The 12,626-nt window shown below is 54.8% G+C and overlaps 1 protein-coding gene across 1 annotated transcript; it reads left to right on the forward strand.

Moving 5' to 3' along the window:
• Nucleotides 1–1,440: 1,440 nt before the first annotated feature.
• Nucleotides 1,441–4,491, forward strand: NPPC (natriuretic peptide C). The gene is made up of 2 exons (XM_060240938.1): nucleotides 1,441–1,533; nucleotides 4,098–4,491. Exons 1-2 carry the CDS (start codon nucleotides 1,441–1,443, stop codon nucleotides 4,455–4,457), a joined length of 453 nt encoding a protein of 150 aa, XP_060096921.1. The 3' UTR covers nucleotides 4,458–4,491.
• Nucleotides 4,492–12,626: the final 8,135 nt, after the last annotated feature.

Below are 12,626 nucleotides of genomic sequence, written 5' to 3' on the forward strand. Positions count from 1 at the left end.
TTTCACACGCACACACCCACCCCTGGCCTCTCCGCTGTGGTTCACAAGAACATCGGAGAAGCCCTGTTGGATCAGGCCAATGGCCCATCCAGTCCAACACTCTGGGTCACGCGGTGGCCAGAAAAACCCCAAGTGCCACCAAGAGGTCCAGCGGTGGGGACAGAAGCCCTTCCACTATGCCCCCCCAAGCACCAAAAATACAGAGCACCACTTGTCCCAGACAGAGAGTTCCAACAATGCGCTGTGGCTAATCACCACTGATGGACCTCTGCTCCATAGGTTTATCCAATCCCCTCTTGAAGCTGGCTACGCTTGTAGCCGCCACCACCTCCTGTGGCAGTGAATTCCACATGTGAATCGCCCTTTGGGTGAAGAAGGACTTCCTTTGATCCGTTCTAACCCGACTGCTCAGCGATTTCATGGAATGCCCACGGAGTTCTCGTATTGTGAGAAAGGGAGAAAAGGACTTCTTTCTCCGCTTTCTCCACCCCATACAGAATCTCGTCGACCTCCATCACGTCACCCCGCAGTCGACGTTTCTCCAAGCGAAAGAGCCCCAAGCGTTTGAACCTTTCTTCGGAGGGAAAGTGTTCCAACCCCTTTCATCCTTCCAGTTGCCCTTTTCGGCACTTTCCCCAAAGCTATAATATCTTTTTTTTGAGGTGCGGTGACCAGAATTGTATACAATACTCCAAATGAGGTCACACCATCGATTGATACAGGGGCATTATGATACCGGCTGATTTGTTTCCAATTCCCTTCCTAATAATTCCCAGCACGGCGTTGGCCTTTTTTATTTGCAATCGCACACTGTCTTGACATTTTCCTTGAGTTATTTACCACGACCCCAAGATCTCTCTCTTGGTCAGTCTCTGCCAGTTCACACCCCATCAACTTGTATTTGTAGCAGGGATTCTTCGCCCCAAGGTGCCTTACTTTGCACTTGGCCACATTGAACCGCATCTGCCACATTGACGCCACCTCACCCAAGCCTCGACAGATCCCTTTGGAGTGCCTCACCATCCTCTCTGGTTCTCACCACCCTCAACCCTGATCCCTGCTTCGGGGATCCAGACGCCGGCAGGCGGACTCCCCGTCTAGTAAGAAGGCAGGAGCCGGCGACGGGCTGGACGGCTTCTCCCCACCCCCCACTCCACCCCAGAGCGGGGCGGGGGGGGGGGGGGAGAGAAAGCAGGATGACATCACCGCCAGGTCGCTTATAAAGAGCCGAGGGCGCTCTCGGCGCTCCAAAGCGCTCCAGCCGTCGGAAGAGACAGAGAGAGAGAGAGAGATTCAGGCGCGCTGCGTTTTTGGAGACGCTGCGCTTGCACGGCGAGCCCGGCGCGCTGAGCTGAGCTCGGGTCGTCGAGGGCTGCTCCCCCTGCCCCGGCTCTTCGCCTCCTTGGTCCAGCTGCTCGCCTTCCCTCCCTCTGACCCGGGATGTACGTCTCTCAAGTGGTGACTTGCGGCCTCTTCCTCGCCCTCTTGGCTCTAGGGCTGGAGGCGAAGCCGGCTCCCCAGCACCTGCAGAAGGTAAGGCGGGGGATCTCGACGGGCGCCAAGGGAGGAGAGCGCATCTGGGGAGGGTATTTGGGGACGCTCCGTCGGGGGGGAGGGGGGGGACTCGGTCCTGGCGCTTTAGGAAGGGGGCTGCGGGGAACTTCTGGGGACGAGAGAGAGAGAGAGGGGAGAGCTGCGACCGGGAGGGGAGAGGCGGTTAGACGGGACCCCGCAAAGGACGCGGGAAGCCCCTTTCTGTATCGCGCTGGATCCGGATTAGATACTCCGCTTGGGCCACTCCGACCGGTGGGCTTCAAAGGTGCGTCAAGGCAGGCCGGAGGGGAGCTGGGAGGATTCTCACAGAGGTCCGGGGAGCGCCAGAAGGGAGGCGAAGGCACTCCGGATTCCTTAGACCGGATCGAAGGGTCCCGCTTTTGCTGGGCGGTGTTAAACGCAGAGCGCAGCGGCTCCTTTTCCCTTTGAGCCCCCATTCTCCCCAGCCACCTCGGGGTGCAACCTACCCTGGAGTATTCCGGGAGGGGGGTAATCTTAAGGGGGGTTCCCTCCGACGCCCGCTCTCCCCCCCGCAGCCTTCACCCCCTCTCCCGTCCAGGACCTGCCTCCGCCGCCGGCTGCTTTCCATCCCTCGTGGTGCTGAGCCGGAGGGGTTGGTTTTCTGCGCTCCAGCGCTTCGGTTAGGCGACCCCCTCCCCGTCTCCATCGGGCGCCTCTTTCCCCCCGGCTGGGGGGGGGGGGGAGAAACGGATTTTCATGTCCCCCTCCCAAGCGAAGGCAGACGGGGCGGTCGAACCGGGGAAGAAGCGGGAGACGCTCCCATATTTCGCCCTCCAAAATCCCTGGGGGGGTCGCGACCCTCCGAAGAAGACCAGGCGTGTGTGCGCGCGTCCCCGCGGACGTGGAGAAAAGGGAATTGTTTTCTGATGGGACGCCGCCCCCCCCCCCCCCAATACTGCCTCCCTTTCCAGCAAGACGTGAAGGTGGGAGGGCGGGGTTTGATCCTGAACAAATCCCCCCCCCCTTCATCCCGCGGAACTCTCTTTTGACACCCCCTTTCCTTCCCCAAGCGGCCCCGGGGCGCAGAGCGGTAAAGCGGCAGCGCCGCAGTCCCGTGGTCTGAGCTTTCTGCTCACGACCTGAGTTCGATTCCGGCGGAAGCTGGGTTCAGGTCGCCGGCCCGAGGTTGACTCGGCCTTCCATCCTTCCGAGGTCGGTCAAAGGAGTTCCCAGCTTGCTGGGGGGGGGGGGAGTGTAAAAGACTGGGGAAGGCCATGGCAAAGCACCCCGTCAAAAGTCTGCCGTGAAAGCAACGTCACCCCAGAGTCGGAAAGGATTGGCGCTTGCACAGGGGACCTTTCCTTTCCTTTCCTTCCTCGACCGCCTCCAGCCTCTCCTCGCCCAAGAGGGGGATCTGGGCATGATTGATCGACGTGCCCCCCCCCCAAGGAGGATTCGCAAGAGGTCTTTTTAGGGGAAGGAGAACCCCCCCTGCCCCCCCGTCGGACGTAGGGGTGAGCAGAGGGGGCGCTTCCCCCAGGCGCCGCCGGAGGGGTGTGTATGCCAAACTGGGTACGGAGTCCATTGTATTCTATGGGCCCATAAAATAGAACGGGCCCAGAGGGGGGGGCATCATTTTTAAATTTTGCACCCTCTAAAAAAAACCATGTAGATCCCGTCCTCCAGCACCCCACCTAGCCGCCCTATTCCCCACCCAAAGGTCCTTCTCCAGGCGCCTCCAAGCCCAGGAAGAAGAGACCAACATTTGGGCAGGGCGATCCTCAAGCGCCCCCGGGCTCGCCTGCTTTCCCTCGACGGGGCGCCCGCCGGCCCAGGAGGGAGGGGGAAACCTCTGCTACAGGGCGCCGCCTTGATCCGCGTCCTCCCGTCCCCTCTCTCGCCTTCTTCCCGCCAGCCCACCCACCCCCAGGGCCTGCTTTCCTGGACGGGGCGTCCGCTGGTCAAAGGGGGGGGTGTCTCTCTGCTGCAGGGCGCCGTCTTGACCCCCCCTTACCTGCTTGACCCCCGTTGCCTGCTTGACCCCCGTCTGTTTTCCTCGACGGGGCGTCCGCCGGCCAAGGGGGGCTCTCTCTGCCGCAGGGCGCCGCCTTGACCCCCCCAGGTTGCCTGCTTGACCACCCCCCCGTTGCCTGCTTGACCCCCGTTGCCTGCTTGACCCCCCCGTCTGTTTTCCTCGACGGGGCGTCCGCCGGCCAAGGGGGGCTCTCTCTGCCGCAGGGCGCCGCCTTGACGCCCCCCCCAGGTTGCCTGCTTGACCCCCCCCGTTGCCTGCTTGACCCCGGTTGCCTGCTAGACCCCTCCCCGTCTGTTTTCCTCGACGGGGCATCCGCCGGCCAAGGGGGGCTCTCTCTGCTGCAAGGAGCCGCCTTGACCCCCCCCACCAAGTTGCCTGTTTGACTCCCCCCCGTTGCCTGCTTGACCCCCCCCTGGGGGGGCTGCCTGTTTTCCTCGACGGGGCGTCCTCCGGCCAAGGGGGGGGGTGGTCTCTCCGCCGCAGGGCGCCGCCTTGACCCGCGTCTTCCTCCCCTCTTTCCCCGTCCCTTCTCTCGCCTTCTTCCCAGGGTCCTCCGGGGAGCGCGGCGGCGCTGGGGCGCGAACTGGCCGAGCTGCTGGAAGCGTCGTCGGGGCCGGCGCGGGGCGGCGGCGGCGGCGGAGGCACCAAAGCGCAACAGCAGGCGCAGCAGCGGGGCAAAGGTTCGTCGTCGCGGCTGATGCGCGACTTGCGCACCGACACCAAGCAAGCCCGGGCGGGCTGGGCGCGGCTCATGCACCCCGAGCACCACGCCGGAGGCGGCGGCGGCGGAGGAGGCGGCGGCGGAGGCTCCCGGCGCCTGAAGGGCCTCTCCAAAAAGGGCCTCTCCAAGGGCTGCTTCGGCCTCAAACTCGACCGCATTGGCACCATGAGCGGCCTGGGCTGCTGAAGCTCCGAGGAGCGGCCGGCGGGCGACACCTAGCGGCGGTGAGTGGCCAGCGCGGCCGGGACGTCCCCCTCCCCTCCAAAACATCCCGCAGCTGTTTTTGGGGAGGCTGTTGTCCAGACTCATTTTGGGCAGGAGCTCACAGGGGTGAGGAGGAGGAGGAGGATGACACTGGAATTATATCCTGCCCTCCGCTCTGAATCTCCGCGTCTCAGAGCGGTCGCAGTCTCCTTTATTTATTTTATTTTATTTCACTGATTTTGTCAGATTTGTAGCCCGCCCTCCCCTGACAGGCTTGACCTCCCTCCCCCCCAAAACTGACACCCTATGAGGTGGGTGGAGCTGAGAGAGCTCTCCCAGAAGCTGCCCTTTCAAGGACAGAGGCTCAGAGCGGCCTACAATCTCCTTGCCCTTCCTCCCCCACAACAGACACGCTGTGAGGTGAGTGGGGCTGAGAGAGCTCTAACAGAAGCTGCCCTTTCAAGGACAGAGGCTCAGAGCGGCCTACAATCTCCTTGCCCTTCCTCCCCCACAACGTGGCCAAGTGCAAAGTAATGCACATTGGGGCCAAGAATCCCAGCTGCAAATACAAGTTGATGGGGTGTGAAATGGCAGAGACAGACCAAGAGAGAGATCTGGGGGTCGTGGTGGAGAACTCACTGAAAATGTCAAGACAGTGTGCGATGGCAATAAAAAAGGCCAACGCCCTGCTGGGTATTATTAGGAAGGGAATTGATAACAAATTAGCCCTGTATAAATCGATGGTGCGGTCTCATTTGGAATACTGTGTACAATTCTGGTCACCGCCTCAAAAAGGATATTATAGCATTGGAAAAAGTGCAGCAAAGGGCAACTAGAATGATTAAAGGGCTGGAACACTTTTCCTATGAAGAAAGGTTAAAACGCTTGGGACTCTTTAGCTTGGAGAAATGTCGACTGCGGGGTGACATGATAGAGGTCTACAAGATTATGCATGGGATGGAGAAAGTAGAGAAAGAAGGACTTTTCTCCCCTTCTCACAATACGAGAACTCGTGGACATTCAATGAAATTGCTGAGCAGTCAGGTTAGAACTGATAGAAGGAAGTCCTTCTTCACCCAAAGGGTGATTAACACGTGGAATTCACTGCCACAGGAAGTGGCGGTGGCTCCATGCATAGGGCATTAAATCAACATCTGGAGCAGAGGTCCATCAGTGGCTATTAGCCACAGTGTATTGATGGCACTCTGTCAAGTGCAATGATGCAATTTCATTGAATGTCCACGAGTTCTCGTATTGTGAGAAAGGGAATTTTTCTCCATGCAAGATTGGCCCAGGGATCCTGGGGGGATGGGTTTGTGCCTTCCTCTGGGCATTAGAGCAGGGGTTCACTGGGGGAGCTGGGGGGAGGGGAGGTAGCGGTGGATTTCCTGCATTATGCAGGGGGTTGGACTAGATGACCCTTGGGGATCCCTTCCAGCTCTATGTTTTTACTAGCCCTGTTCACCGGCTACAGGGAACACATGTGCAGTCTGCATACAGTATCCACCCGATTTCTCTTTAGACGTCTGTTGAATAGTTCCCACGTTACTTTCAATGCGTGCACAAGTGAATGTGTGACACAAAGCCCACATTTATCCAGGTACCGGTTCCCAGTTTCGTTTGTACACATGTTGGCTCTTCCTCACATACCTGCGGGGTGTTACGTGTGTTACTTGTAACAGGCAGGGGCGGAATTCTAACAGGAGCTCCTTTGCATATTAGGCCACACGCCCCTGATGTAGCCAATCCTTCAAGAGCTCTTGGAGGCTTGCCTGCATCGGGGGGGCGTGGCCTAATATGCAAAGGAGCTCAGTGTTCCCTCTAAGCTGAGTCAGTGTGAGCTAGCTCACAATTTTTTAGCCGCCAGCTCACACGTTTTTGTCTCTGCTCACGAACAAATGGCCTTGGAGCGATCTAATTTAGGCAGTAGCTCACAACTTTAACGGCAGTAGCTCACAAAGTGGAATATTTGCTCACAAGACTCCACAGCTTAAAGGGAACGTTGGGGAGCTTCTGCTAGAATTCCACCCCTGGTAACAGGTGAAGGAGGCTAACTGAATCAGATGCCTGGTTTACCCAGGGTCAGTTTAGTCCAAAGGTGTTGAATTGGTTTATAACGAGGGCCAGATCTAACATAAATGTCAGGCCTGGCTTTGCATGCCATCAAATGCAATGCCAGGTGCCTGAAATATAAACTTTATAAAGGACATAGACAAACTGAATGAATGCTATTTTTTTAACTCAAAATACAAAAAAAAAGCAATTGATTCTTAGCAACGAAAGCAATTCATTTGCTGGGAAACTCACAAAAGCCCCAATGAATGTATTTAATCATAGAATCAGAGAGTTGGAAGGGACCTCCAGGGTCATCTAGTCCAACCTCCTGCGCAATGCAGGAAACCCACAAAGACCTCCCCCTAAATTCACAGGATCTTCATTGCTGTCAGATGGCCATCTAGCCTTTGTTTCAAAACCTCGAAGGAAGGAGAGCCCACCACCTCCCGACAAAGCCTGTTCCACTGAGGAATCGCTCTAATGGTCAGGAAGTTCTTCCTAATATAGAGCCAGAAATTCTTTTGATTTGATTTCAACCCACTGGTTCTGGTCCTACCTTCTGGGGCCACAGGAAACAATTCCATACCATCCTCTATATGACAGCCCTTTAAGCAGTAGAAGAAGAAGATATTGGATTTATATCCTGCCCTCCACTCCGAAGAGTCTCAGAGCGGCTCACAATCTCCTTTCCCTTCCTCCCCCAGAACAGACACCCCGTGAGGTGGGTGGGGCTGGAGAGGGCTCTCACAGCAGCTGCCCTTTCAAGGACCACCTCTGCCAGAGCTATGGCTGACCCAAGGCCATTCCAGCAGGTGTAAGTGGAGGAGTGGGGAATCAAACCCGGTTCTCCCAGATAAGAGTCTGCACACTTAACCACTACACCAAACTGGCTCTCAAACCAGTTGAAGATGGTGAGCCTATCACCTCTCAGCCACCCCCTCTCCAGGCTAAACATCCCCAGCTCCTTCAACCTTTCCTCATAGGACTTGGCCTCCAGACCCCTCACCTCCTCTGGACCCGTTCCAGCTTGTCAATATCCTTCTTAAAATGTGGTGCCCCAAATGGAACACAAGACTCCAGGGGAGGTCTTACCAGAGCAAAGTGATACCATCACTTCACGTGATCTGGACACTAGATGTCTGTTGATACAGCCCAAAATTGCATTTGCCCCAGCTTGCTGGGGGGAAAGTGTAGATGACAGGGGAAGGCAATGGTAAACCACCCAGTAAAAAGTCTGGCGTGAAAACGTGGTGAAAGCAACGTCACCCGAGAGTCAAAACGACTGGTGCTTGCACAGGGGACCTTTCCTTTCCTTTCCTTTATATGCAAGGCTAGATTTTCCCCAAGGGATACCATAAAAAGGCTAGTACCTTACATTTCCATACATACCAAACTGGAGCCAGTTTGGTATAGTGGTTAAGTGCGCGGACTCTTATCTGGGAGAACCGGGTTTCATTCCCCACTCCTCCACTTGCAGCTGCTGGAATGGCCTTGGGTCAGCCATAGCTCTCACAGAGCTGTCCTTGAAAGGGCATCTTCTGTCAGAGCTCTCTCAGCCCCACCTACCTCACAGGGTGTCTGTTGTGGGGAAGGGAAGGGAAAGGAGATTGTGAGCTGCTCTGAGACTCTGATTCAAAGAGACGGCTGGGGTATAAATCTGCGGTCTGGTTTTTTTTTTAGGTAGCAGAGACATAAACTTTATAAAGGGCACAGACAAATAAGTTTTTTTTAAAATAAAATATTTAATTGTGTTTTTCTGTGTCGTTTTTAAGGTTTGTATCTCTGCTGCCTAATCTTAAATAGGTATACATGGCGTGGCCTGATATGCCCCAGCCCAACATGACTGAGCACTTTGGGGGGTGGAGCCAGGAGACCTTGGGGGTGGAGCCAGAAGCAAGGTTGTGACAAGCATCATTGAACCCCAAAAGGAGTTCTGGCCATCACATTTAAAGGGACAGCACACCTTTTAAATTCCTTCCCTCCATTGGAAATAATGAAGGATAGGGGCACCTTCTTTGGGGGCTCATAGAATTGGACCCCCTGGTTCAATCTTTTTGAAACTTGGAGGGCGTTTCGAGGAGAGGCACCAGATGCTATGCTGAAAATTTGGTGCCTCTTCCTCAAAACAGCCACCCTAGTGCCCCAGATGCCCACAGATCAATTCTCCATTGTACCCTATGGGAATCGGTCTCCATAGGGAATAATGGAGTGCCCAGCAGACATTTCCCTCCCCTCCCCCTGCTTTCTGATGACCCTGAAATGGGGTGGAGAAGGTCTCGAAACCAGGGGACCCCCTGCCGCCACCTGAGGATTGGCAACCCTAATGAAGTCTACCAAGAATGTGGGTTGCCCTTTTAATAAACTAGCAAACACCAGAAACACTCTAGGATTCATGATAAAACTCTATGGCACCATAGAGTTTTTAGGGCGAGTTCTAGAGCGTCCCTGGTGCCGTTCTTTTTTTGGGGGGGGGCACGTTGATCAACCATGCCCAGATCCCCCTCTTGGGAGAGGAGAGACGGGAGGCGGTTGGAGAAGGAAAGGGGGTGTCAAAAGATAGTTCAGTTGGAATTCCAGATGGTCTCCAGTTCCTCTCTGGAGGTTGGCATCCCGATTCTCTCACCCCACATGTGTGTAATTATGGCCCTGCGTTTCTGTTTCTTGGCCCATAAAAAGACCTCTGGAAGATCCTGTTCTGGGTCTCCGAGTTTCTTCTCCGTTCAGCCTTGGGAAAGAGCGGGGACTTCAAAGCACTTCGACGTTGACTGGATCAGGGCCAAAAGGTCGTAAAACAATAAAGGGGGAAGGAAGGCTTCCCGCAACCCACTAGCCCAGGGGTGGCCAACGGTAGCTCTCCAGATGTTTTTTGCCTACAACTCCCATCAGCCCCAGCCAGCGGCCATGCTGATTGGAGCTGATGGGAGTTGTAGGCAAAAAAACATCTGGAGAGCTATCGTTGGCCACCCCTGCACTAGCTGAACCTGTTTATGCAGGATGGTTCTAGGCCAGCTCTTCACAGCCCTCCGCAAGATGGCTTACGGTGAAAACAACGTCACTACATTAAAAACAAGCCATAAACAAAGCAGGCAACCTCACCTGGATAGCTCAGGCTATTCCAATCTCCTTCGATCTCTGAAGCTAAGCAGGATCGACCCTGGTTAGTATTTGAACGGGAGCAGGCCTCAGATTCAGCAGGAGCTCACGGGAGCGCAGCTCCTGAACCTTTCTGCGGGTTCCCCCTCTTCCTCCCCACCTACCTTGTCCATTGAATAGGAGGTGCAGCTGCATAACATTAACGATTAGGAGAGTGGGCAGCCAGCCAGCCACCAGGGGCTTTGCCACACCCCCAGCAGTCCTCATTAACCCCTGGAGAAGCCCGCACCACCCTTTCTCCACTTCTCATGCGATTTTGGGTGGCTTGCTGGCCTTTTGACTGGGGGCGGGAGCGGCTCAAGAGAGCCCCAAGCGAGCGAGGCCAGCTTAGCTGGCTGGATCTCTTGCCAGCCCAAGCAGGTAGGGTTGCCAATCCCCAGGTGGGGGCAGGGGATCCCCCGGTTTGGAGGCCCTCCCCCCGCTTTAGGGTCGTCAGAAAGCAGGGGGGGGGAGGGGAGGGAAATGTCTGCTGGGAACTCTATTATTCCCTATGGAGATTTATTCCCATAGAAAATCATGGAGAATTGATCCGCGGGTATCTGGGGCTCTGGGGGGGCTGTTTTTGGGGGTAGAGGCACCATATTTTCAGTATAGCATCTAGTGCCTCTCCCCAAAATTCCTCCCAAGTTTCAAAAAGATTGGACCAGGGGGTCCAATTCTATGAGCCCCAAAAGAAGGTGCCCCTATCCTTCATTATTTCCTATGGAAGGAAGGAATTGAAAAGATGTGCGGTCCCTTTAAATGTGAGGGCCAGAACTCCCTTTGGAGTTCAATGATGCTTGTCACAGCCTTGATCTTGGCTCCACCCCTAATGTCTCCTGGCTCCACCCCCAAAGTCCCCAGATATTTCATGAATTGGATTTGGCAACCCTACAAGCAGGCCTCGCTCACCCGGGGCCCTCTTTTCTTGTATTGGGTTGCTTTTGGCTGGGGGGGGGGCACATGCTAATGAGCTCTGCCACCTATTTTTCTACAAAACGATCCCTGGGTGGGAGACCCCCAAGGACGTCCAGGGTTGCTACGCAGAGGCAGGCGATGGCAAATCCACCTCCGTTTGTCTCTTGCCTTGAAAACCTTGCAGAGTCTCCATTAGTCAGGTGTGATCTGACACGCTTCCTATCGCGGCCAGCCCAGACTAGCCTGATCTTGTCAGATCTCGGAAGCTAAGCAGGGTAAGCCCTAGTTAGTGCATGGATGGTGTGATGTACTGGGGTCAGCGCAGTAAGAGACCGGAATCGGAGAGTGATTTCAGCAAGCTTTACTTCAGGAACACACACACACAGACTGAGCTCTGTTCAAACTTCCCGCTCCTTTATACAATTCTTGCCCCCTTCTGATTGGTCCTTAACTATCTACATGGATTGGCTATTTACAGGGCCCTAAGGGCCTATCAGGGTACAGTATGAGCCTGGATGTTGAATGGCTACTTATGTTTCAATCCTTCCCCTGATTGGGCACGCTTAGGCCTTCTCTGGAACCCTGGTGTGGAGTTCGAGCTCTGGCTTGTTCGGCTTCCCTCCAAAAGTAACAGTTCCCTCCAAAAGTAACAGTTCTCCCATTTGAGCCTGGGACACAACAGATGGGAAACCAGAGAAGTCCAGGGTCGCTATGCAGAGGTAGGCAAGGGAAAACTGCCCTGAACATCTTTTGCCTCAAAACCCCTACAGGTTAATTACCAGTACTTAGAATCATAGAATCTTAGAGTTGGAAGGGACCTCCAGGGTCATCTAGTCCAACCCACTGCATGATGCAGGAAACCCACAAACACCTCCCCCCAAATTCACAGGATCTTCATTGCTGTCAGATGACGATCTAGCCTCTGTTGAAAAACCTCCAAGGAAGGAGAGCCCACCACCTCCCGAGGAACCGCTCTAAACTCACTGAGGAACCGCTCTAAACTCACAAACCCCTCCCCCTAAATTCACAGGATCTTCATTGCTGTCAGATGGCCATCTGTTGAAAAACCTCCAAGGAAGGAGAGCCCACCACCTCCCGAGGAGGAAGCCTGTTCCACTGAGGAACCGCTCTAAACTCACAAACACTTCCCCCTAAATTCACAGGATCTTCATTGCTGTCAGATGGCCATCTAGCTTCTGTTGAAAAACCTCCAAGGAAGGAGAGCCCACCACCTCCCGAGGAAGCCTGTTGCACTGAGGAACCGCTCTAACGGTCAGGAAGTTCTTCCTCATGTTGAGCCGGAAACTCTTTTGATTTAATTTCAACCCATTGGTTCTGGTCCTACCTTCTGGGGCCACAGCAGTTCCACCCCATCCTCTAAGGACTTGAAGATGGTGATCCTATCACCTCTCAGCTGTCTCCTCTCCAGGCTAAACATGCCCAGCTCCTTCAACCTTTCCTCATAGGACTTGGTCTCCAGACCCCTCACCAGCTTCGTCACCCTCCTCTGGACCCGTTCCAGCTTGTCTATATCTTTCTTAAAATGTGGTGTCCCAAACTGAACACAAGACTCCAGGTGAGGTCTTACCAGAGCAGAGAAAAGCAATACCATCACTTCACGTGATCTGGACACTAGACTTCTGTTAATGGCTCTTTCCAGCACCTGTCGTAACCTAGGCTAGCTGTATCTCATCAGATCTCAGCAGCAGGATTGGCTCCAGTAGGTATACAGCTAGGAAACCACCAAGAAAGTCCAGGGTTGCTATGCAAAAGCAGGCAACAGCAAACCACTTCTGTTCATCTATTTTTTTCCCCAGATTTTTTTTTAATTTTGTGCATGTGTGTGTGTGTGTGTGCACCTGGAAGTCATGATGACTTCTGGTGGTGACTGACCCCTACTGGGGGCCTGGAGGATATCCAGAGAGGTGGCAAAATAAACCTGCCTCGCCTCCCAACTGCTGGTATTCCAAGAAGGTCTCCCATCTAAATATGCTTGCCAAAGTTGACCTTAACTTCTGAGATGTGGAGCTTCAGCTTGCCTGGGCG

Source organism: Heteronotia binoei, chromosome 6 (genome assembly GCF_032191835.1).
Source record: "Heteronotia binoei isolate CCM8104 ecotype False Entrance Well chromosome 6, APGP_CSIRO_Hbin_v1, whole genome shotgun sequence".
NCBI classification, from domain to species: domain Eukaryota; kingdom Metazoa; phylum Chordata; class Lepidosauria; order Squamata; family Gekkonidae; genus Heteronotia; species Heteronotia binoei.

Bases quoted from the DNA above. Each gene is read 5' to 3' on its own strand.
- NPPC (XM_060240938.1), top strand. From the start codon at position 1,441: ATGTACGTCTCTCAAGTGGTGACTTGCGGCCTCTTCCTCGCCCTCTTG. The intron at 1,534-4,097 runs GTAAGGCGGGGG...CCTTCTTCCCAG, and splicing joins CTCCCCAGCACCTGCAGAAG to GGTCCTCCGGGGAGCGCGGC.